This window comes from Parasteatoda tepidariorum, chromosome 1 (assembly GCF_982258835.1).
Source record: "Parasteatoda tepidariorum strain Cologne lab strain chromosome 1, Ptep-v5.0, whole genome shotgun sequence".
Classification (NCBI taxonomy): Eukaryota; Metazoa; Arthropoda; class Arachnida; order Araneae; family Theridiidae; genus Parasteatoda; species Parasteatoda tepidariorum.
The window spans coordinates 55,794,002-55,819,143 of record NC_141755.1 but is presented as its reverse complement, the minus strand read 5'-3'; the positions used below and the strand labels follow the sequence as shown (position 1 = coordinate 55,819,143).

The 25,142-nt window shown below is 26.3% G+C and overlaps 1 protein-coding gene across 2 annotated transcripts; it reads left to right on the top strand.

Moving 5' to 3' along the window:
* The first annotated feature begins 12 nt into the window (after positions 1 to 12).
* Positions 13 to 25,142, top strand: LOC107448238 (methylcrotonoyl-CoA carboxylase beta chain, mitochondrial). Of its 2 annotated transcripts, none has more exons than XM_071179775.2 (13): positions 13 to 217; positions 910 to 990; positions 2,300 to 2,576; positions 2,847 to 3,025; positions 6,880 to 6,960; positions 10,755 to 10,933; positions 11,018 to 11,207; positions 11,643 to 11,734; positions 14,109 to 14,269; positions 15,193 to 15,299; positions 17,369 to 17,449; positions 22,766 to 22,918; positions 24,896 to 25,142. In XM_071179775.2, the coding sequence occupies exons 2-13, from the start codon at positions 916 to 918 to the stop codon at positions 24,935 to 24,937; spliced, it is 1,617 nt and encodes a 538-aa protein (XP_071035876.1). In that variant the 5' UTR covers positions 13 to 217; positions 910 to 915; the 3' UTR covers positions 24,938 to 25,142. The 2 variants fall into 2 exon arrangements, with proteins under 2 accessions (XP_071035876.1, XP_071035873.1); XM_071179772.2 differs by having other exon boundaries at positions 52 to 307.

Here is a 25,142-nt window from a genome sequence, read left to right as displayed (position 1 = left end):
TTTAAGTTGAATCTGTATCGACAGAGCTACAAGTTAAAAATATTTTCTGTCATCAAAGCTAAGAACTGATTTCGATTATCAACATTTCGGATATCTTTCCTGTCAGATAATAATTAATAAATAATGATTAAATAATGCTAATAATTAAAAATTGTATTTTAAATGTCTATTAATAATTCTCAGAGATTCAACAAATTATGGTTTAGTTTAAAAAATTGTAATTTCAGCTAAGTATTTAATTTCTCGATGCTTTTGCAGTTATATACTTTAAATTTATTCTTTGTATAAAAGAAAACATAATAAATCAGTTAAGTGAAATTTAGTTTATTTATTCATTTGAAAAATTCTGATGATCATTTTGCGTTAGACGTATTTTGAACTAATAAAATTGTATGCGATTTTGTGTGACATGACTACCCCTTCACACTTTGTGCCAACATCCTTTTTCATTATTTAGTGTATGCATTTCATTATGATTATAAAAAAAAATTCTACAAATATAAATTTTTATTTTTTTAATTTTTTTTCTTCATAAAATGTAAAACAAATGAAAATTAGGAAAGTTTGTTCATAATTTTTGATGTTGCTTTTTTGCTATGTGATACCGTTTTCCTTGTTTAGTACACTTGAAATACAGCAAAGATCAATCCTATATTTTGAGCTTTAACATCATGAATATGTCACTTTTCAATATAAAAGTATATTTATTGTTTTTACCATATTTTACTGCAGTTAAAAGGTTATATTAAAGGTACTTTACTGTGATTTTTAACACCTATCATTCATTCAGCTAACAACATTCTATTTTATTGTTTAAGAAAAGAAAATCTAATCATTTAGATATGAAATTCTCACATTATAAAACGATATCATTGCATAATTATTAGTTTATATTTTTTTTTCTTTCAGATCATCATGAATTCTTCTTGTTTTTTGAGCTTTAGTTGGAAAGCTGTAATAAACTCTTCGTTACGAAAAATGAGTTTTAAGGTGGGTAAGGCTCTTATTAAACAGTTGAATTAATTTTTTGTCAGTTCTAATTTAATTAAATTTCTCACTTGAAGAGGTCATTTTTCAGCAAACGTTAAACAATTGCGAAAAAAAGGTGTAATGTTAAAAAGAAAATATTTGATTTATCTTTTCTGTGTAGATAAAAAATACTATAAAAAGTAACCTATTCTGAAACATTTTCTGGCTCATTTTTGTGTGTTACAACTTTATTTAATAAATTTTGCCTACTCAAGTTAAACAAAAGGCCTAATTTCAGGAGTATATTTTCTTAGTCCCTATACTCTCGTTATAAACAGGTTCAACTGTGTAAAAGGAAACTGAAAGAATTAAAAGGAAACTGAAAAAATTAATTGCATTATCGGTTTTAGTTTTGTGTAAATATTCTATATTTAACCCACTTCAACTATAGTATAGCTATTATTTTTATAGTATAGTATAACATTATTTTTTTTGTGACTTCAGATGTTTTGAACTATTTGTTTGCTTATGAGTCCCAGTTGTGCTTAGAAGTCTTTAATAAAAAAATGTATTTTTCTTTTGTATTTTTTTTTTAATTTATAAGTTATGAAAAACTTAAGCAAGTATTTATATTTAGTTCTAATTTTTTTATGAATACAGGGTGATTTTAAAAGATGGGCAAAATTTTAGGAAGTGATAGTACACACCCAAGCAAACAATTTTTATCAAAGAATGCATGGTCGAAAACAAAACGCAATGGTGTTGGCGCATTTAAAAAGTTGTTTGATGCAAACGTGAAAGCTCCATTCCTGTTGCGAGTTACTGCACTGTGTTACTTTTCGCCAAGCTTTCAACCGCTGCAGGGAAAGTTCGTGATATGCCTGGTGTGCTTCAGAATGTTCGCCTATCTTTTCTTTGCCGTTGTATACAGCGTGCGTAGCCGCTGCTGGCCACTGTTTTGAACACTTATTGTAATCACATGCCATTAAATTTGCTTTTATAACTTAACTTTTTGTGTTTTTGCCTCATATGAAAACATGCACTTTGACGCCCTCTAGCGGTTTTGCGTTTTGTTTTCGACCATGCATTCTTCGATAAAAATTGTTTGCTTGGGTGTGTAACATCACTTCCTGAAATTTTGCCCATCTTTTTAGAATCACCTTGTATATTGTGTCAGAAATATATCCATTGAATGCAAATTAATTTTGTGTGGAATTTCTGTATCTTTTTGTTTTCGAATGCTTTGTTGTAAAAAAAAATCTAGTTATAATTTTATTCAGTCTAAAATTAGTTGGGGTTTGATTCTGCAAATATTCACTATTTTTCTTAGGTTTTGAGTTCTGATACTGACTATAAAGACCAAAATTGGGATTTAGTGAAAGTAAAATCGAAAGTTACTCAAAATACCATGGAGCATTTGCATAAAATGATAAAAGCTGGTGGAGGTCCAAAGGCTATCCACAGGCACACAGTTGTAAACAAGAAGCTGTTAGTGCGTGAACGTTTGAAACTTCTGTTTGATAGGGATTCACCATTTTTTGAAATAGGAATCTTGGCTGGAATGTCTATGGATTATGGAGATATTCCTGCTGCTGGTGTTGTTGCTGGTATGTCCTTGTATGCTTATGTACATCGTTGTATGTAAAGATAATTCAAACTAAACGATGTTATTTTAACCATTAATAAATATAATATATATTTAGATAAAAAGCTATCTCATTACTAATCTGATACTATATTTTTTTTTTTAAATTTGCTCCTTATTTATTAACTTAACCATATTACCTTTTATGTGTGTATATATAGTTATTTATTAGTGCATGTAATATCTTTATTTTATTTCTTACTTACTTAAAGATTTTGTTTCTATTTCCCAGGTATTGGGAAAATACACGGCCAGTTTTGCATTGTCTCTGCAAATGATGCGACTGTTAAAGGTGGCACATTTTTTCCTATAACAGTTGTAAAACAACAACGAATACAAAGATTAGCTTATTTAAATAAATTGCCTTGTATATACCTTGTCGACAGCGGAGGAGCATTTTTACCTATGCAGGTTGGTAAATCAAGCAAATTTAAAACTTTGTATCTAATTCCAGTTGTTAATTTAAAGGAAGTCTGAGATTATGTCCAGAGTTTATTTGTGATTTACACTATTTTAATTATATTATGTTAAGTTTTAGATTTATGTGAAAATGTTTTGTGAAAATTCGGTGTAATTATAGGTGTTATCTATTTTATGCATAGTTTACTAGTTGTGCATATACAATCCATGGCATACAAAGATGTTTGGATGCCTAAGACAAACTCCTTCAGTAGCTTCCCCTGTAAAGAGGAATGTGATCAATTAAAGAAACAAAAACAAAAAACATTGGAAACACATCATTTTGTGAATAGGACACCTATTTATCTAAATCCACACTTTAAATTTATTTTTATGTGAATGTAAGTAGAAATTAATCCTTGGTAAAAAAAATTATTATTTCCAATAAAATGTTCTTAAATTTTTAAGTGTGAAGAAACGTTAAAATGTGACAACCTTTAACTTCACTTTTAAATTTATTTAAAAAATATTTCATTCTTCATAAAATGTTTTGCGTAGTACTGTTTAGAAAAAGTATCTGTTTAAAAAAACTTAATTTTATAATAAAAAAAAATTTCAATAGATATAAATTTTTAGTTTCCTCATTCATCAAATAGTTACCTACTTTGCGATAGATGCCTACTACCCAGGACCGGATTAACCTATAGGCACGTGCCTAGGGCCTACAAAATTCAGGGGCCTACGAAGAACTGGGGAGAAAAAAAATTTTTGACAAAAATAATTTAGCTTTAAAAACAACAAGTGTATTTTGCACAAAATTATGAAGATACAAATAAAAATATAATATTTTTTGGTAATAAATTATTTTACTGAATCTTATGATCTAATATATTACTTTTTTGCGATTCAACGAAATCTTGTATTATGCTGTCGAATTCCAAACTACGCAAAATGTCGTATTCAATAGACATAAGTGCGAGCGATGCCAAACGATCTTGATTCATTGTTGAATGCAAATGATTTTTTATCAATTTTAATCTGGAGAAAGATCTTTCTCCTTCTGCATTTGATCAAAGAATCGACAAATATATTCTTAATGCAATGTGAACATTAGGAAAAGTATTCAAAAGTTTATCTTTAATTTGAGCCTTCAACATTTCTTGTGCAGATTTATGTTCATACAAATTTGAAAATAGTAAAAGTTCATCTACAAAGTTTTCCTCTAAATCGGATGAGTAAATTTTCACCAAATTTTGCACTTTTAGTTTAATCTCAGATTCTGACAAATTTTTGTGAACAAGAAAACCGAAATTATCGTACAAATCACTGTAAGCTTTACGCCTTTTAGTCATTTCTGAATTTAATACATCTAGAATGGCGTAATATGTTCCTGACAAAAACATTTGTCTTGGATTCGAGTTTGAAATTACTTCTTGTTCTTCTATTTCGTCGAAAAATCTCCTTCGTTTTCGTGTTCTCTTTATTTTATATTCGGTATTCGGCAAAAGAACTTGTGCTTTCGATTCTAATTCGTCGAACGATTTTTCGGTGTGCATGTTTTGAAAATGTTGCAATAAACTATCGTACAATTTGACTACTGTGCACAATTCTATCCCTGGTTATTAACTGTTTTCTTTGCTGGTTTGTTGTTGTATTGTTGGCGTGAAGTGTTTACATAGTTATAGATCGAACTAATCATAATGGTATTATCAATATCAACTGCAATGTCGGCAGTATGTCGGTATTGCAGATAAAGTTCGATAAACAAATTTGTAAATTAAAATCCATATTAATAAAAATGTAAAAAAAAAATATGCAAGAAAATTTTAGCATATATTTTGAAAAGAGGGAAGGAGGGGAGAGCCCAAAAACGGCTATGCCTAGGGCCTACGAAAGGTATAATCCGGCTCTGCTACTACCCTTATCCTTTTGCCCACTTCCCCTGCTCGCACTGTATACAAGTAAAAGTTATTAATAAAGGTAATTGTATAAAGGTATTAATTGTATTTAAAAATAGTAATCGTAGTATTTTAAGGAGATTGAAATTAAAATAATGTAACATACATAAAATTTGCTCTGCTCACTGATTTGGGGATATCATGCTTATTAATTTTAAGGCCTGGTTTCTTAGGACAAGTCCCTTCACTTGGTATTAACATTTCACTTACACCCCAATATGATGTTGGAAAAAATGGTTTATTAATACCTTGCCTTCAAGCTTGATTGTAAGCAGAATACCTGATGTAAACAAAATAAAGAAGGAAAAAATAAAATATTTTATTAATTATGAACCAATAAGCTCTTTTCTTCTAAGCATACATATTTTTTTTAATTAATTATCACAATGCAAAATAAATAAACACAGAAACGAGTGTGAAGCATGTTACATATATTTAATAATTTCTTTTTTAAATGAAAGTTTCTTAAAAAATATAGCAGTTTTTTTTTTTTTTTTGATTAAAAATTTAAAGAAAATAACTTTTACTTTTTCTAAAAATTTTCATTTTATATAAAGTATTACGTTTTATATTTCTTAGAATAATGCTTACATTTATTTTATAGAAAACATTTTTATAATCACTTGTTTTCTAAAAAAAATATATTATGCTCTAATTTTTATTTTATATAACAACTATTTATAAATTTTACTTATGATATTTGTCAACAAATATTTTTTGTTTACAAATTGAACCCATCATTTTCAGTTAGTAAATAGTAAATGAATATATTTAATTCTGCAGATTTTTGTATTTGATATTTAGTGATAATTTGCTGAATTTTATAAAAAAAAATCCTGTTCCTGTTTAATGTGGGAAAAGGGCATTACAATTAATTATAATATTGTGTTTTTTTATACATTATTTATTTAAAATGAATTTTCATTTTTATATACTGTTCTAATTTCAAGGGTTTTGAAATGTTTACGTATGTAAACATTTGTTAAATTATGAATATTTTCAAAGTTCTTGTAATCAAAAACATTAATATTATATCATTTTATAAGACTTTTTTTTATAGTTTCAGAACAGATATATTTGAGAAAAAAAAATTTAAAAAATGTAGACAAACAAAATAATTATTCTTTAAACCCAGAATTATTGCAGGCATCATTTAAAGTACATCTATCTCTTGACCAATGTGTGAACTACAAATTCTATCAATAAAGTTTTATTAATGCTAAGTATTTGCCTAATTTGTTTAAAGAGAACAGTAATAACTAACGTAAAATTTTATGAGCTAATATACAAGTGTATTTTAATTGCAAAGATCTTTTTTCCGCATTAAATATAATATTGTGACGTTTTATAGCATATTTTGCTATCATTGCACTCATCTCAACTGAACGTTGAAATCAAACAGAAATAGATTTGTGTCATAGCTGATACTGAAACTTAGCATTTGATGATGTATGGTGAGCATTCCACAAACAAGCCAATCAGGATTTGGTGCTCATATGTCGCTTACACTCAGCAACATGAACAACAACTGTCCAGACAAACCATTTCTTTAGGATCTCCCTAGAAGCGGCTGGGGAATAAATATTTAACTCTTACTTTTACTTTGAACTAACTGATCTGCATATATTCTTATGAAGTGCTTTTTGTCATATTATGATCTATTTTCACATTTTTTTCCCCTTTTTTTATGGAACAGTTTTAAGTTTGTGAGTCGGTTATTATTATTTATAAAATTTATTTTATTACCACTTATGAAATTTCAATTAATTTTCAAAAATTTCAATTAATTTTCATAAATAAAATTGAATGAGAATTTATGTTGGCAATTTTTTTTGTTGCTTTTATTTGCTTGTTTAATTTTTATCTTTTTTATTTGTTTGTATGATCATTTGTTTTGTGTTCTAATAGGCTGATATATTTCCTGACAGAGACCATGGTGGCCGTTCATTTTATCATGAAGCTGTTTTGTCATCTCTGAAAATTCCTCAGGTTTGTTTTGTTTTTTATTAACTTTATTAAAACATTAATTTGCAACTAGAAACTAGTACTTAAATATATATGCTGGATTAAGTTAATATCGAAAATAGAGTTAAAATTATATAATAGTGAATATAGTTTAAAGAATTAGTTTAGAGTTTTCATTATAGGGCAAAATTAGGAACTTTTGTTACTGGCCAGATCCCATTTGTAGCATTTTCAAAAGTTGCCTCTTCTTCAATGACTGAAAGTTTTAAAAGATTAAATAAACAAAATATTAACCATTAACAATCCGGATGTATTTCAAGTGTGCTTTCCACCAGGTATAATTACAATTATTAATTATAATATTAATAAGTATATAATTAATTATAACTAAGTTGACTGCAAACATGACAACAATAAGTGTGATAAAAATCATGCATGCAGTATTCGATCCAATGAGTGAAAGTGCCATGCCCCTCTTATGGCTGTATTGGTCCATTAAGGGTTAATAAAATAAGGCATTTCTCAAATTATGGTTAAACATTTTAAGGTTCATTTCTAAATCACAGAAATTTTAAGAAACAGACTTGAAATAAAGTAGTATTATAAAATATTCATGAAATTCCATAATTTTTTTTGTTTTTTTGTTAAAGCAATAAAACACTCATAGGGTGCATTTTCAATGATAAAAGTAATGACCGGTAGATAATTATTTAATTGTGGCTTGTTGCGTAAAGTATCTTGTGGTCAATGGTGACTGTTAATTTTGCTTGTAGTTTTATTATTAGAATTGTAAAAATCATCCAAATTTAGTGAATATGCATTTCTCTCTAAGAAACAAAATTATTTATTTTTTTTATGAAATTTAATTAACAAATTTTAAAAGATAAATGTAAATATAAAGATAATCCTCCTAAAAATAATAAAGAAAGTGTATATTTATATATTAGGCAAAACAATTATTGACTAATATCTTATTTAATAGATATTTTAAAAATATTTTAGTTTCCTTAAAAATTCGAAGTAAGAAGGAAACTTTTAATAGTTACAACTCATAGCTCCTAGTTTCAACAATTTTTAACAGTTTTTATTCAAATAATTGTGCTTTATTTGTGTTTGTAATTATTCTTCATATCCACAACACACTTCTCAACCCCTGAAAAAAAAAAGTACAGTAGAGCGCCGATTATCCGAACTGCTCGGGACCGAACGTGGTTCGGATAATGAAAAGTTCGAATAATTGGAAAGTTGTTTAAAATCTAGTTTAAATGATTATTATTTATGCACTAACTTCCCTTTTCTCACTTTTTCCACGCTTAGAACTGGCAGTACTATTTAAAATGGCTCTGGCGTGTTTAAAAAAAAATTTTCAGCAATTTTTCAATCGTTTTTATTTATTTACTTCCTTTTTTTTTTTTTCATTTTGAATTTTTTTGTCAATTACCGGTTTAAACCTTCTTTGTCTATTTTCCATTGCAAAAGAAATCCAGTAAAGACTTTGTTTTAAAGAAGATGCTCTTTTTTGAGCAGCCTTTATTCTTTTTAACTAAATCAACTGAACTGGATCAGCATCATTTTGACGTTCTAGACTGTCAAAATGAAGCTCGCATTCTTGGAAAATAATTTTAAGTTGAAGAGGGCTAAAAGGGTATGTAGGTTTAACTGTATGTATGGCTACTATAAGAAAACTGCTAAAAAGGTTGTAAATTAAATATGGTCATTAAATGTAGTGGATATTATTTATTCTTCTGAATTTAGAAGAATTGTCGATAAGTTAAAAAGTTCTAAACTTGAAAAAAGGGGGGGGAAACGAATTCGGGCATAGTTCGGATAATTGGACGTTCGGATAATAAGGGTTCGGATAATCGGCGCTCTACTGTATTTGATTATGAGACATTCTAAAATATAATATTGATACAAATAAGACCATGGTGCAAATAAGCAATAATTTAAACTATTTTTATCTGAGTAAAAATAATACAGAACATAAAATATTTTTAGGCAGTTAAATTTTTCATATAAGTCACAAAATGTTTTAAATTAACTAAATAGTTGTATTGAAATTGTTTATATGCCAACTTAAAATTGTATGTAAAAACATTAATAACAGTTGAAAATCTTTTTAAAGCTGAACCAAAATTAACTTATTTTTAAGTGAGAGAGTTTATTGGTATCAAAACAGAATCAAATTTATTGACAAAATGTTGTAGACATTGTACATAATTATTGAAAAATTTGTAGCTGTGTGATAATATGTAATATTATTTATATAAATACAAAATCTTACTAATTCAGTTGGTATTCTATTATTATCAAATTAATTCCTGAATTAACTTAATATTTAAGTTCACATTTATTAATTATAAAAATTATTTATTTATTATAAAAATTATTTAATTTCAAAATAAATTTCTGGGAAATTAATTCTGGCAAAACTGAACTTTCAGAGTACTGAAAGATATTAACAAATAGGATATTAATATCACCGCCCCTACTTCGGATCTCAAGATTCAGAATCTTAAGGCTGACCATTCCATATTCCATCCATAGTACCATCTTCCTAAACAAACACACATTCCTGAAAATTTTCATTATTTATGGATGACAATACACTATAATAATATAGGAGACTTTAACGTGAAACAACCCACGTGGGTTTTTTCATCAAGCAATAACAGAGGCGAAGAATTACTACAATTAATGAATGACAAGGGATTTGTGAATACAAATGCAATATGTCATGGTGCATTTCACCGAGGCAATACTGGTATAGTTGAAGAAAACAAGAGTTCACAAATTACCTTGGCTAGATTGGGAAGTGGACATATCAATAGCCTTATCTTTGTGGATGGGCAAAGAATTTTCAGACCTGTAAGAAATGTAATGTGTCTGAAATGTCATCTGAGCACATCCTGCAGTGTCTTGGATTTACAATTGTGGACTTTGATTGTTGTCGACTTTTGAGGAGTCAACAACCGGATGGAACGTATCTGACTTCTGTCAGAAGAGGATTAGAAACATTAACAATAAACCTCCTCTTTTTTTATTCTTTGTAAATTGTGATGACAATCTGAGTGATGGTTTTTTAAAATTTTGATTAATAAATCAATGCTGGGGTCTTTTTCAAATTTTTTTAAAATTTTATCGAATATTTTTTTATTTATTTATTTATTTATTTTTATTTCCAATGAGCTGCACAATCGGTCTTGCCGATGAGCAGACCTAGTGCGTTCTCCAGAGGTGGTATCCACTCTTTCAGGACCACCACAATGGGTGAGATACCGTTGGTCATGTTAATTTGGACGTCTAGTTTCTGCCACACTAGATGGCAGCACCGAGACTCTTTTTGGATGCTAAAGTGCACTAGGAATTTAATTTTGCCGGAAATGCCAGGAGCCAATGAGGATTTTATCGAATATTATAATTTTTAAATGAAAAAGACCAGCATTTTCTACATGAGTTGTTTAAAATTAACATCAGATATTTCAAGTTTTTCAAAATTAAATTTTTAAAATCTCAAAATTGAAGTTGATTTTTTCAAAAATTGATTTTGCTTATTTACAGAATTTTGTTGCTACAAATACCACAATAGGCACAGTTTGTAAAATGTACAAAGAATTCTGTAATATTAATTCAGCAGAAACAATAATTAATAGCTTTAATTTTTAAGAGAAAATTTGCATGTTGGAATTTCCTGAACTTAATAAAAAATTTTGTTTAAGGTTTTAATAACTAACACTTATCGTATCAAACTATTAACAAAAGAAAATATGCATGCATTTTTCATGAAAATTAATTAATTGTAAGATTTTACTTTTTAGATAGCTGTTGTTTGTGGAAGTTCCACAGCAGGTGGTGCTTATTGTCCAACAATGGCAGAAGAAGCTATAATTGTTAATGGTCCAGGAGTAATATTTTTAGGTGGACCTCCGTTGGTTAAAGCTGCAACTGGTGAAATAGTTACAGAGCAAGAGCTGGGTGGTGCGCTTATGCATTGTAGGTAATTATAATATTTTCCAAGTAATTAACTTGCCTAAAAAAATTTCAGTGAGTTGTTTAAAAACTATAAATTCTCATTTGACAGTGTGAGTGGGTGCACTGATTATTTTGCTGAAAGTGAAGAAGAAGCGTTTGAAATGTGTAGAGAATCTGTTTTAACTCTAAATACTTTCCAATCTGCTGATTGTACATCATGGCACAAACCTCTTTACCCTGCTGAAGATTTGCTGATGATTTCTGCAAAAATCTATCTTACCAAAAGTGACATGTACGATGTAAGTTGTAAAATAAATAATTTTAAAAAATCTGAGCGTATCAAAAAAATTTAGGTTCATTTTATTAATGATTTTTTCCCAATTAATAATTTTTATCCATACATTCTATCAGTTTATTTTAAATTATTTTGTTTAATTATTGTTTTATAGTATAACTCATTAAAATATTCAAGATTGAATATTTTTATCTTATGATGCCTAAGATAGTGAAGATCTCTGTTTCTTAGATTCACATATATATAACTGTAATATTCTAAATTGCGTACCCACTCTCAACGTTGCTATTTCGCACATTTTCCTAAAAATCTCGCCTTACATTCAGAAATATATGTTGTGTATTAGTGATTAAAGTAAATTCATTTTTTGAAACCGTTCTCTTAAGTAATTTTGTATAAGATTTAACTTATAAACCTGAATGATGTTTTTATTTTTTAGATTTTATCAAGAGTTTTGGATGGAAGTATGTTTAAAGAATTCAAAGGAAAATTTGGCAGTAATCTTATAACAGGGTTTGGTTACATTAAAAAGTAAGATAATGATTAAAAGTTTTAATTCAGATTTAGTATGCTAATATGAGTAATGATTTATAATTTTAAAAAATATATATTTGATCAAGCTGTTTGATTTCATTAAAAGCTTGATAGTTTTGAACAATATTTTTTGTATCTTGAATAAAAGTATTTCCAGTTTTTAAAAAATTATATTTAGGCTAGTTTCAATTTTAAACTATTATGGCAGTAAAGTTTATTTAAAACTAAAATTTGTGTACTTTTTCGAAAATTTCAGAAAATGTGCAAGATAATGTAAGTCCTTTTTTAATGTTGTTCTACGCTCAAACTTAAAAGAATTGGTAAAGTTTTGAAAATTTCTCAAATTCTCTTAACTCTTGTATAGAACAAATATTTAAAACTTATTTAAAATTTCCAAAAATTATCTTTTTAATATAATCATATTTTGCAAAAAAATTCTTTAAATTATATAGACTTAAAGTATAAATATCAAATTATGCATGCAGTGATCATAATTATAAAGGATTTTTATTGGTTGATACTTTGATTTAAAGTACTCTGGCACATTTCATTAAAAATATGTACTCTTAAATGGAAGACTTTAAATACTGTGCTATTTAAGAATTACAGTCATATGTACATTTCACTTTATAGAAACAAAAATTACACTTAGGTATGTTATCAAATATGTTTTTATTAAATATTGGAGTTACATAAAAGTTAGCATAAAAATTTTTTATTTACAATTTGCCTGTACAATTAATTTGTAAATTTATCACTTTTGCTGTTTTTTTTATATTATTTACAGAAAAGTATCAAGGACGAAAATAATAAGAATTATGTTAACTATATTTAGTTGCAATATCGGTTTTCAAATAACTATTCAAAGGTAGATTATAAATTTTTTGGATATCAAAAAGCATTATATTTCTAGATAAAATAGCCATATTTTAAAAGTTTGATGGGGTGTATTTAATATTCAAGATGAAAAACAATACCATAAAATTATAAGAATTTAAATAATTCATAAGAATTTACAAAATCAGCATAAAGTTTACATTTTGCTGTTGTACAAAAATGAGATTTTTTCCTATTGTAGTAAATTATTACAATGAACTTTCTTTTTTGTGTACTACTCTTTTATGCAGGGTTGCTACAGGCGACTATGGCAACTTTTTTTTGCCTGAAAAGACTACAAAAAGCAACTATTTTCAGGAAAAGGAGACTATTAGGAGACTTTTCTGTACTCCTAGCAATGTTTTTTATCATAATTGGGTTGAAAACTTGCAGCCCGCGAAATCTTCTGAAGACACTGAATTTCTTTTCTTAGGAAATGTAAAATAAAAATAATAAAATTTAAACAAATTAAATAAATAATTAAAACATTAAAAAAAAAAGTTTTCGATTGCAAATTTGAGTCATCACTTTTTAATGCGTTCAATTTGCATAGATTCTAAGTCTATTTTATTTCTCGATCGCCTTTTGAATGGTTATTGCTAAGAAATTCTGCATGATTTGAAAGATCCCAATTTTTAATATGATACATGAATTTTGAATTTGAGTAATCACTTTTCACTATATATATATATATATATATATATATATATATATATATATATATATATAATCATTTATTAATGAATAATCTAATTGCTAAATCATTTAATGATGAAAGGGAAAATTTCTTAGAAAAGTGTGTTTTTTTTTAATGAAAAAGTATTTTTTGAATGAATTCTAGTAATTAAAAGTATTTCATTTTCTGCAAACATACTAATTTTTTTATATAAAAATTTTATGCTAGAACACTAACGTTGACATAAAAATTATCGTATTGGCCACCAACTTGACTAAATGTATCATGGTATATGACAATTAAGTCATTTAATAAAATTTTAGTCTTATTTTTGCTGAATTTTTGTTCTTATTTAGGCAACTATTTTCATGCTTTAGGCTACTAAAAGCAACTATTTTGTTCATTTTTTTCTGTGGCAACCCTGCTTATGTGTAAATAATTTCAATTTAATACTGCAAAAAATCTTTTTTCTAAAAAAATCTTACCTGAATGTGATAGTTAGTGAAAATGAATCAAAAGAGATTTTAAATTCCCATTCCATTCCAGTCCATAAGAAGCAATGAACTATTCTTAATGATATGAACATAACTCCAGTAATTTAAATTAAAATGAATTCATACAAAATGTTAATCTTTATTTCTTTTTTCTGAGGAAAAAAAATTTATTGTGATTTTTTTTTTTAAATTTCCTAATAAGAGTAGTTTTTGAAAGATAATATTTGTTTACTTAAAAAGACATTAAAAACTATGTGTAATCAAATGTATTATATGTTATTATTAGTGCAACAAAGATACCTATTATTTTTCATTTTAATTTTAGTATGCTTGTTGGCATAGTTGCTAACTGCAATGCTCTGTCATTTCAAGATTCACAAAAAGGAACTCATTTTATACAGCTTTGTGAAAAAAGAAATATACCCTTATGCTTCATTCAAAACTCTGGAAATCCTGAAGAAACTGTGATTAATGACGATCAATATGGTAAATAAAACAATAATTAATTGCAATAATTGTTCTAAAGTTTTTCACTGCAAACTTTTTTATATTTTTAAAATGTACTTAATTTTTACTACTAATGCACAAATTTTATATTTTTATATAAATTTTGATCAGTTAAGTAATAATGTAAATTTTTGAATAAATTCATAATTTATCTACCTACGTTAATTAAAAAAAATTCTACATTCTTATTTTTAATAATTGTTCAAAATTTTAATTAATTTATTATTTTAATAGCTTTAATTAATACAATATTTTTAATTCTTTAGAATTTAATTCAAACATTTAACTTATTAATATCAACATTAACTGCAGAGAAAGAGTTAGTGCCAATTCGATCATGTAACTTTAAAAAAACACTTTGCAAACTTTTTATTTTATTTTTGGTTGTGATCATATTTCGTTTAAGTTTAATAAATTTGTGATTCATTTTAATTGTATGTTCATGAATTAATCTTGTCAATAAATGGTGCCACTAATGAGGAAAATTATGAAACATCTTTTTCTGCTGCTTACCAGATTATTGTAAGTGCAATATTTGCTTGGGTGTTCGTTAATTTTGTCTTCAGATATCGACGTGTGATTTGCACCATGTTGTAGCTGAGAGAAACGAAAATATAACCAACTTATGATCATATCATGAGTTTCCATCACAGAACTCTGATGTCTCATTTGAGAATTACTGCTAGATTATTAATAGCTGTAGTTTACTAAATAATGTTTATTTGTTTATACTTATTATTCATTTAGCTTTTATTAAACTTCATATTGCTCCAAATATTTTTTTAATTTAAAATGTAAAATATTGATAATTTTAATGTGTTAAAAAATAGTTCATGCATTACAAAAAAAAAAGTTTTATTTTTTAAATGAAAATGGTTATAATTAGAATTTTTCATTCTTAGAATTTTTGAGAAATAGAGCAAAAATGGTATCTGCTCACTCCTGCACTCAGGTTCCGAAAATTACTTTATGTGTAGGAGGCTGTTATGAAGACGACAATTTCACAATGGTAAAAAAATATTAATCCTTTTTAATAAATTGCTGTTTTATATTGTTTTACTGGAAATTGACATAAATTGTTGGTAAATAATGGATAAATTGTTTAATTAATGTGATTTTTTATAGTTAGTAAATTCAGCATGGACAAGAAGTCTATGATTGCCTTCCGTCACTGTGTTTCATTTATGTATGTATATATATATATATATATATATATATATATATATATATATATATATATATATATATATACTTCTATCATAGGGAAGATATTGCAAATAGATAATTTTTAAAAATTTTTTGGATTGTAACTAAACATTTTTGACGAGGGGGGATGTAACATAAAAAGCTTCTATTAAACTTTTTATGTTATCCTAACTAATTATTCTAATCGAAATACTTTCTCACACTTTTAAAAGCCACATCCTGTTCTTAAATCTATTTTTAGCTCAAGTATGCATTTAATTAAAAGCAGGACATTTTTCCCTTTGCTCTCTGTGGGAAACGCTCGATCTATTTCATAAACCAATAGCAACTACTAAGATTTCCCTCTTTCCCTAAATTAAGACATTTTCCGGATTTTACTTTGCGAGATTTTCCCTAACATATAACCAAGGAACGCAATTTTTCGTGTTCACTTTTACACACTCTAATGACTGCTCTGGCTATTAATTAATAAATAAATTTTGTACCCTCCTTCCCGGCCTAAGACCTGTTTTAATCCTTCCACTCGGCAACGACGTTATTATACATATATATATATATATATATATGCACACACCCATTGTGACTAAATGGTAGTGCTTTGCACTTCCTAGCTACAGGTTCTGGGTGGTTCTATCCTCACACCAGACGAGACTGACTCAGCCTTTCATCCCTTTAGTGGGTCAATAAAATTAGTATGTTTAAGGACTACACTGGGGCTTATGCATTTGACTGATCATCCAATTCTGAACATCTGCACATCATATTTTATTTTAATAATTTTTCTTCTTTTCTTTTCATTAATCTTAATTTTGTTATTTTCCATGTTTTCTCTATATTTTTAACTTTCTTATATTTTTAACAGTTGTTTATATACATAAACAGCTGTTACAAATTGTATAATTTACTAAACAACAATTTGTATTGAGGTACTTTTTCCAAAGGATATAAATTCTCTCCTCTAAATATGCAAATTATAGCATTATATTAACTATGGATCTATATAGCAACCCAACATTAGATTCTCAATCAGTTGACCTTAATCTTATTATAAGCAATAAATAATTGTTTTTATAACTCTTATTAACTTTGTAGGAATAGTGTCTCAGTGTCCATGGTGTATATTTCTGCCATTATTCTTAAAGTATTTCTTCTAATTTATTGGTGCTATTAATATCTCTGTTTCATGTTTTTGCTTTATTAATAATCAATATTCGATTATTAGAAAAAGCATAAAATAAACCGTTTTAACTTTGAATATGATTAATAAGAACTTATAATCTACCACCATTTGTAAATATGAAAACCTCCAATTTTGAAAAAAAATTACATTTATTTTGCTAGTTTTTAAACTAGTTGAATAAATGTTTTACACATTGTTTTTAAACTTATTGCTGATCTCGTTAGTTTATATCTCAAAATAAAAAAATTAACACTATTTATTTGTTTGTAATTTGCACAATCTGAAATAAGTTCAAAAATTTACTATTTAATTCTGTTGTGCATTTTAATAACTGTTGAAATAGTTAAATTTGTTAGATAATAAAAGGTCATTGTGAATCAAAAAAGCTTTGGAACTGTTGATCTAGATTAATAAGTAAAACTAAAATGTTTATTATTTTTGTATAGTGTTAATATTTTTATCAACGCCATTTTGTTTAAAAAAAAAAAGACTTTTTTATTCTCCCATTTAGTAATGTATGATAAACACAAATAACATTTTAGAAAAGTGATGAAAGAAATATTTTAATTCCTGAATTTGACAGAAAGTATCTTTTAAGATATTTCAATTTGTGGTTTTTATTTATTTATTCACATCAAAAACAATTTTTGAATTTGTCTTTCTTTTCATAGTTTATAATTTTTGTTTTCTAGTGTGGATGGGATTTTAACCCCAATTTCTTTCTCTCTTGGCCTTTAGTTCACATATCTTCATCAAGATTTGAGATTCAAAAGGTAAAAACTGACTTACAATGTGATTTGTCACTTAACAACATATTTATTATTTTAAAGAACTATATTTTCATTTGAAAATAGTTTTATTAACTATTATATTGATATATAAATGTACAATGCGTAAAAAAAAGCAGACCACCCATAATAACTTTTGATCTGATGATCAGATCTTCACGCTCTAGGACTCAATCTTAATGGTTCGAGGGGGTGACCTCAAATATGCGAATTAATTTCTGCAGACAATATTTCAAGTTGCGAAATCAGACACAAAAGCGTACTTTCTCTGCTTAAAAATACCTTTTTTGTAACGGATTCGGATTTCTAACCTCCAAAATATAGGCTCCAAAGGTTAGACTTCTTAAAGTTAATTTTACTTTTTTACGTATTTCTCCATATCTCGAGAACTTTCTAAGCGAATTTAAAATATTTTGCAGACAATTATAAAGTTCATTTATTCAAAGATAATTCCACACAAAAAATAAATATTAGTAAATATTTTAAAAAATTTATTATTTTATTTTATAGCAGTCTGGGTAATATGGTCCCATCAATTTAGTTAGGAAAGCGGTCTTAAGTTTGGACTCCTTAATATTAATTTCGCCTTATCTCGAAAGCGATTTTAAAAAAATTTTGTACACAATTATAAAATTCATGTATTCAAGGATAATTCCATGCAAAATATAACTTTTAGTAAATATTTACTTTTTCTTGTTGCTTTGTTTAATAATAGACGAAAAACTTTTGAGTTGTAAAGTGTATAAATTTTTACATAGTTTTAAAACATCTAATTTTACTTGGCAAAATATAAAACTGTAGCGAAATCGGGTGAATCGTTCCTGAGAAATCGAATTTTAAATATATGATTTTTTTATAATTCAATTTCTCAGGAACTGTTTAACCGATTTTGCTCAAATTTTGTATTTCGCCATTTAAAAAATTGTGTATCTAACGATTCAAATTTTTTTTCAATTATTACTAAATAAAATAATGAGAAATATTTAATAAAACTAATTTTTTGCATGGATTTATCTTCGGATAAATGCATTTTATAATTGTGTGCAAAGATTTTTAAATTCTATTAAAAATATAGCGAAATACGCAAAAAATAAAATTAACATTCCAAACTTAGGATTGTTCTCTTGACCAAACTATGGGGACCATATTTCCCAGATTGTAGCTACCTCCTATATTTTAGGGGTCAGAAATTGAATTCCGCCGGAAAAAAAAAGGTTTTTATATTCAGAGAAAGTACGTTTTGAGGCCTGATTTCGTAACTTAAAATATCGTAAACACGTACTAATTACAAAATTTGAGATCACCCCCTGGAGTCATTAAGAATAAGTCCTAGAACATGAAAACTGATCAATAATTATTCAGGGTAGTCCTTTTTTTTCGAGGGGGGGGGCACTGTACATAAGTCAGTGGAAACTTTTTTTTAGAAAAAAAAATAAGACAACTTGTTCAGCAAATTAAGATTATATGATTACAATAAAGATTTAGTTATGAATGGGGTTTAGGGATCGAAACTTTCGTATTTAGTAGTCCATAATATTAGGTAAGTAAAAAAGGATTTTACACTTTGCTACAAAGCAAAGCTTTTAGCATTATTCAGACTGAGACAATCTTTCTAGCTTTTTATCAAATAACACTTTTTCCTGTTAAATTTAGAAACTTTTTTAAATTAAAAATAATTAATGTAAATACTTAATTAGAATACATCACTCTTAATAAACAATATTTAAATAGAAATTACTATCCACTATTAACATTTACTACTCTGAGTTTGTTGTACACATTCAATAAATTTTACTGCCCTTCTTTTAGGTATTTCAGATGGTAATATAAATAAGTAAAAAAAATTTAAAAAATAGCTTGGTAATATTTCAGGTGGTAAAATTTATAAGTAGCTCGAGAACCTAAACTACAATTATCATCCAGGGCATGACTATCCATTTTAAAATGTAACTATATGATTCGCAGTTCTGAAAAGTAATAAAACTGAAATGGGCAAAAATAACTTATGAGAAAATTAAAATTGACTAGAAAAAAAGAAGAGAGAAAAGAAAGTATACTCGATTACTCAAATAATGCTAAATATATGAAATGCATTAAATAATTATCATGAAAATCATTATTCTTTTATCCTCTCTCGAGTGATATTAGTTGAAAATAATTATAGTAATAAGAGTAAAAATAATTATCAAATATTTATGAGGATAGTATTAAACTGGGTTGAAATTTTGTTTCGTTTATTTTGATAGTTTTAAATTTACAAATGTATATATATTTTTACTGTATCTTTAATGTGTTAAGAGACTGAAATGTGGACTGGATTAATAAATAAGATAAAACCATTAAAAAAATTTTTGAAGAAGTGTGGCAACATGATCTATAAATAATACATGCCTTGAGTTATCTAAGTTGGTTTTTCTTTTTATTTTCATCAGCATATGCCGTTGACATTTCTTTTATAATTATAAATTTAAAGGATTTTTCCTGTTCTTTCAAACTAAATTCTTCATGATTACTACTGTTATTATAAATAGGATCTGTTTGTTTGATCATTGTCTCTTTTATCTAGATTATTAACAATGTAAGTTTTATAGTACTGAAGCATTATATATATCATATAATATTCTAGTATTATGTAAATCCTATACATTTTCAAAGAGCAATTGAAAAAAATATTTATCTCTAATATTTTCGAATAGACGACCTTAATAACCCAACTACATATTTTTCTATCTTTTTGTTGTAAGTTATCTTCATATACTTAAAGTTACAGAACAATCCTTTTAGTATTTATTTGAAAATTTGAATTATATTAAAAATTTAAAGTATTCAGTGACTTTGGTAGAATTAGCATGTTTTTTTTTATTTATTATTATTTAGAAATTCAGCTATATCACACCATTTGTTTATGAATAGTGTGTGAACATATGCTTCCTTTTGAATGAGAGCGCATGCTTCATTTAGATTTGTTTCATACTTCATGACATTTTCCAAAAAATATACCAGCTTCTATTATTGCCGTTGTCAGGATTCTAATTCCTCTCTCACGCATTTGAATGACCCCTGACTTGAGGGTCAGAGGGTGAGGGACACGGGAAGTGTCCTTCTCCTGGGGGGAAAGAGGAGAAGCGAAGGACTTTTTTGTGAGAAAGAATTTTTAGTATAGGCTGGATATGGAGAGAGTATGGATGCAGAAGGGAGCAATGGAGCTCTAGAATGTTTATTTTACTTAGCATATGTATATTTTGGTATTTAAACTAATCTTACATCTTACTGTTATACTCTTCATCTTTACTTAACATCTTATTGAAACTACTTTTACTGAATTCTCTTTTTTTTTGTATTTAAATAATTTATAATTTAAAGAAAATGAACTACAAATCTTTAAGATTTATAAAATTAACTTATTTTGCTTTGTAAGATGTTATGATGAAATGAAATGTTTTCATGTTTATTTTAAATTACATTTTAATTATACACACAGTGGGTAAGGAGATACCTATAGAGACCCAAATTTGAAGCTCTTAAACTGATTAATTAAACTTTTAAATATGGTTTATTTGTAAAATATATTTATTTTTAACTTTATATTATTGAATAAATTCTCTTGATCAAGTTTTCAGGTTAAAATAATACAATCCAAATTATAAAAAAGAAATGTGATGCAAACCTAAAAAAACAGAAAATTATATTTTATACAGTAAAACCTCACTACAACAATATTTTGGGGACCAAATAAATATATTGTTGTAGAGGGATATATTATTATATATATATCGAAGGCCTACATACTTTGGAGACGCAATAAGATTTTTTTTTAAATTTTAATGTTATATATGTATTAACTATAAATCTCTATTTATCTATTGTATAAAAATTTAATTTGCAGAGGGATAATTATGGTTAAATATAGTATCAGATAGGTTGATGTACATCAAGGATGGGATATTGAAATCGGAATACAAAATCCGTTCACTGTGGTGAAAAGAAATAAGATAAATACATAATCAGCAGTGAGTCTTTTCTTGTCAGAAAAGACCGGAAAAAAAGGCAAAATATGATAAAATAATATTTTTTACATTATTTGAAAACCAATAATAAATGGAAAAAATAAAGTTAAAATTAGAAGAAGAAAAAACGTTCTACAGGGGTTTATTGCTTCGGAGAATATCGCAATATTAAGAGGTGGATAACATTAATTCATATGCAAGTTCGTCGGGACCATTAGACCAAACATTATCGTAATAGAGGGAGTTGTTGTATCAGATATCATAGTAGCAAGGGCGCCGGCAGAATAATACAAAAGGGGGTGCAACCCTCTGACATACTACCCCCCCCCCAAAAAAAAATTAAAATATTTATTACATTTTGTTTTGTTATTACATATGCTTTCACCTGTTAATTTTTTTCAAGATACGTTTCTTCATTGTTAACAAGATATTTAAGAAAGAAGTTCGAATTTCTGGTACTTGCAAATTTTGCCACGAGAAACTGTATTGATGGCGCTGGCATAGCTACTGACTTTGAAACACAAATAACTACAAACAGTAGTTTCGTATACTAACGTGTTTGGGCATGCTTAACATTGGTATTTATTGTGTTGATGAAGTTTTACAGCTGTGAGAAGTCAATTTGTGTTATACACCTTTGTTAAACTAAATAACTAATAGAAAATATAATATTGTTTTTATTTTATTAAATGAAATTTAAAAATATAGCTTAAATATCTGCCAAGTTCATGCTCAGTGTGCATAAGAAAAGAATCAAAGATGACTCAGAATTCATTGAAAAAGTTATTAACAGATTTGGACAGCAAACAAGACAATTACAATTCTTGTTTGTTTAAACGATTTTTTTATTGTTATGTATCAATAATTATTTAATTATTTGTTTTTGAATGAAAATATTTTTAATAATTTTTTTTTATTATAACAAAATTGTTTTTCTGTATCTGGGCCAGGGGGTGCAAGTGCACCCTCTTGCACCCCGCTGCCGGCGCCCTTGCATAGTAGCGAGAGTTCACTGTATATATATATATAATATGAGTTAATTCAGACTTATTACAAAATTGTAGAAAGGGCCACTGCGTTCAATATTTTCCTAGATGCAAAATTGTCTTTCACCAGCAATAAAGTATATTTTAAAATTTATTAAAATGTTGCATACAAGCAAATAAAGTAAATGTTTTCACTAGCTAGATAAGTGTAAAAATATGTGAAATATATTTTTTGTTCTAATGCATATATTTATTTACCATAACATTTTATTGGCATATATTTATTTACCTTTATATTTTATTGGAAGATAAAATTAGAAGAGACTAGTGCATTAAAAAAGTATTATGAAGAAAATAGCTTTGAAAAATTTGATTTATTCTTTGATGATAAAACAAGTGCCTTACATAAGTCATCAAGAATGCTTTGTGATGCTGTAATAGCACCAGAAGAAACTAGAGAAGTAAGTAACTTTTTGTATTACAAAATTGAATTGAATTGTCACACACGCACACACACAATAAAAGCTGCATACAAATGTCTGATATGCAAGGTCTGTCTCTGCTTCTAGCCCTTAATATTAAAAACATATTTTTTTAGGGATGCACATTAGGAGTAATAAGAATTTATTTAAAAAATTATAATAAATTTTCAGCTATTACCTTCTAAATTATTTATATATATTAACTCTGGGAAATCTAATAGTGATATAAAAAACTAATAAAACCCAAAAAATTTGTTTTTCTTTGAAAAAAAAACCTGATCAATTCAAAATTTCGACAAGCGGTGTTGAAACCACCTGATTTTACCAAATACTTAACGAAATTTAATTAATTTTTAAGTAAAATAAGTTACTCAGAACAAAATGTATACTTATGAACTCTTGAGCTCAAAAGATTATTGTATCTGGAACATAATATAATCATGAGAAACAAGAACTTAATTGAAATCGTCATGTTCTGGTTTTATATTCATTTGTATCAAAATTAAATCTTTTTAATTTTTTATAAGAATCAAAAAGTTTTCTAAACTTCTGAAAATACTTTAAACCTCCAAATACTACTAAAAACTTTAACAAAAAATTTTGGAATATTTTTTCTTTATATATTTAATATGAACTTTAAAATATTAATAACTAAATTTAACTCTGTAAATATTACTCAATTTATTTTAAAAATTCTCATTTAAAAGGAAAAACTGCTTTACTGTAATTTTTTTTGCTATGAAATACTATCAAGTGAAAATTAAATAATTTTAAGCACTGATTAATTTGTCTTTATCCATTAAAAGTAATAACTCAATTTTGAAAAATTTAATTATTAATATAAAAATTTTTAGTCAATAAAATATTTTTTTATTGATTAAATTAAATTTAAAGACAAATTATATTGATTTCAGGTATAACAAGTACCCAATTGGGACAAATTAAATTTATAAAGAAGCTGTGTTAAATATGTTAAAAAAAATTTTAAAAAGAAAGTATATAAAATTGATGCAGTACTTTATAAAAACTATGCAGATAATTAGCTAACAGTTAAAAATAATAACTACATAAAGACACACTAGATTATTAATTGAAAAATACCATTTATTTTTCTAAGAATACACAAAAGTAAAAAAATAACAGTTTGAATATTACTGAACAATAATTGCATTATACTTGTTATATTAATACTTGTTATAATCATATCATTTATAATAATTGCATTATACTTATTATACTCTAATTGCAATTTATTAAAAATATTTAGTAACATGTATACAACAATTGAAAATTATTTAGCTCTGAATTTGTATAGTTAATATTTTAATATAAAGACTTAGGTAGAAAAGGATTAGCCAACAAAAAAAAAGGAGAATGAATGGACTGAATTATTTTGTTTCATCACAAAAGACAATCAAATGATCAGAAGAAAATTAATTTTAAGTGGTCTAAAACACATATTTGGTAAAAACCAACTGTACTGATAAATCAATTAAATGTAGAATTAAGGAAAATGCCTAGATAAATTTATAAAACAATAAAAGATAAATCAATAAAACTGATAAAAAATTTTAAAAAGATATATGGTAACCATTCTAAAATTTATTTAAGAAATATAGAGTCGTAAAATAAAAAAAGTTATTTATTATACAGATCACTTTTGATAAGAATTGTCATGCAAAAAATTTATTTTAATATGACTGAAAAATTAGGTTAAGATATAAATTAATGCCGCATTGAATTTAATATTTTCAATTAATGTATAAAAAATTTTCTGCCTTTTTTTTTTTTTTTTTTTTAAATATTCTTTCCCTCACAATTTTATTATTTTCGAAAATTCTGGATTATCAGCCTATTAAGCATTAGTATTACAAATGTTTGTAAGATTCTAAATTTATATATTTTGAAATAAATTATTAATTTTCAAATTATTTTGATGCTATCATTTTTTTTCAGGTACTCAGTATTTGTTTGAGAATTGTATCAAGAATTTTATAATCATTGTTAAATTATTTCTTGATTGACTAATATTTTTTTTTTTGTATAAAACTAATCATATCTTACAAAATATTTTCCTTATATATTTAAACTTGAATTATACTGTTGATTTTGAGTTAAATATTTTTAATAAAGTATAATTTTTGAAAATGTTATTATTTCATTAGGAAGCCTGAAATAAATTATTAAAATTAATCAATAGAAA

Bases quoted from the DNA above. Each gene is read 5' to 3' on its own strand.
- LOC107448238 (XM_071179775.2), top strand. From the start codon at position 916: ATGAATTCTTCTTGTTTTTTGAGCTTTAGTTGGAAAGCTGTAATAAAC. The intron at 6,961-10,754 runs GTTTGTTTTGTT...TTTACTTTTTAG, and splicing joins CATCTCTGAAAATTCCTCAG to ATAGCTGTTGTTTGTGGAAG. The intron at 14,270-15,192 runs GTAAATAAAACA...TTTCATTCTTAG, and splicing joins GATTAATGACGATCAATATG to AATTTTTGAGAAATAGAGCA.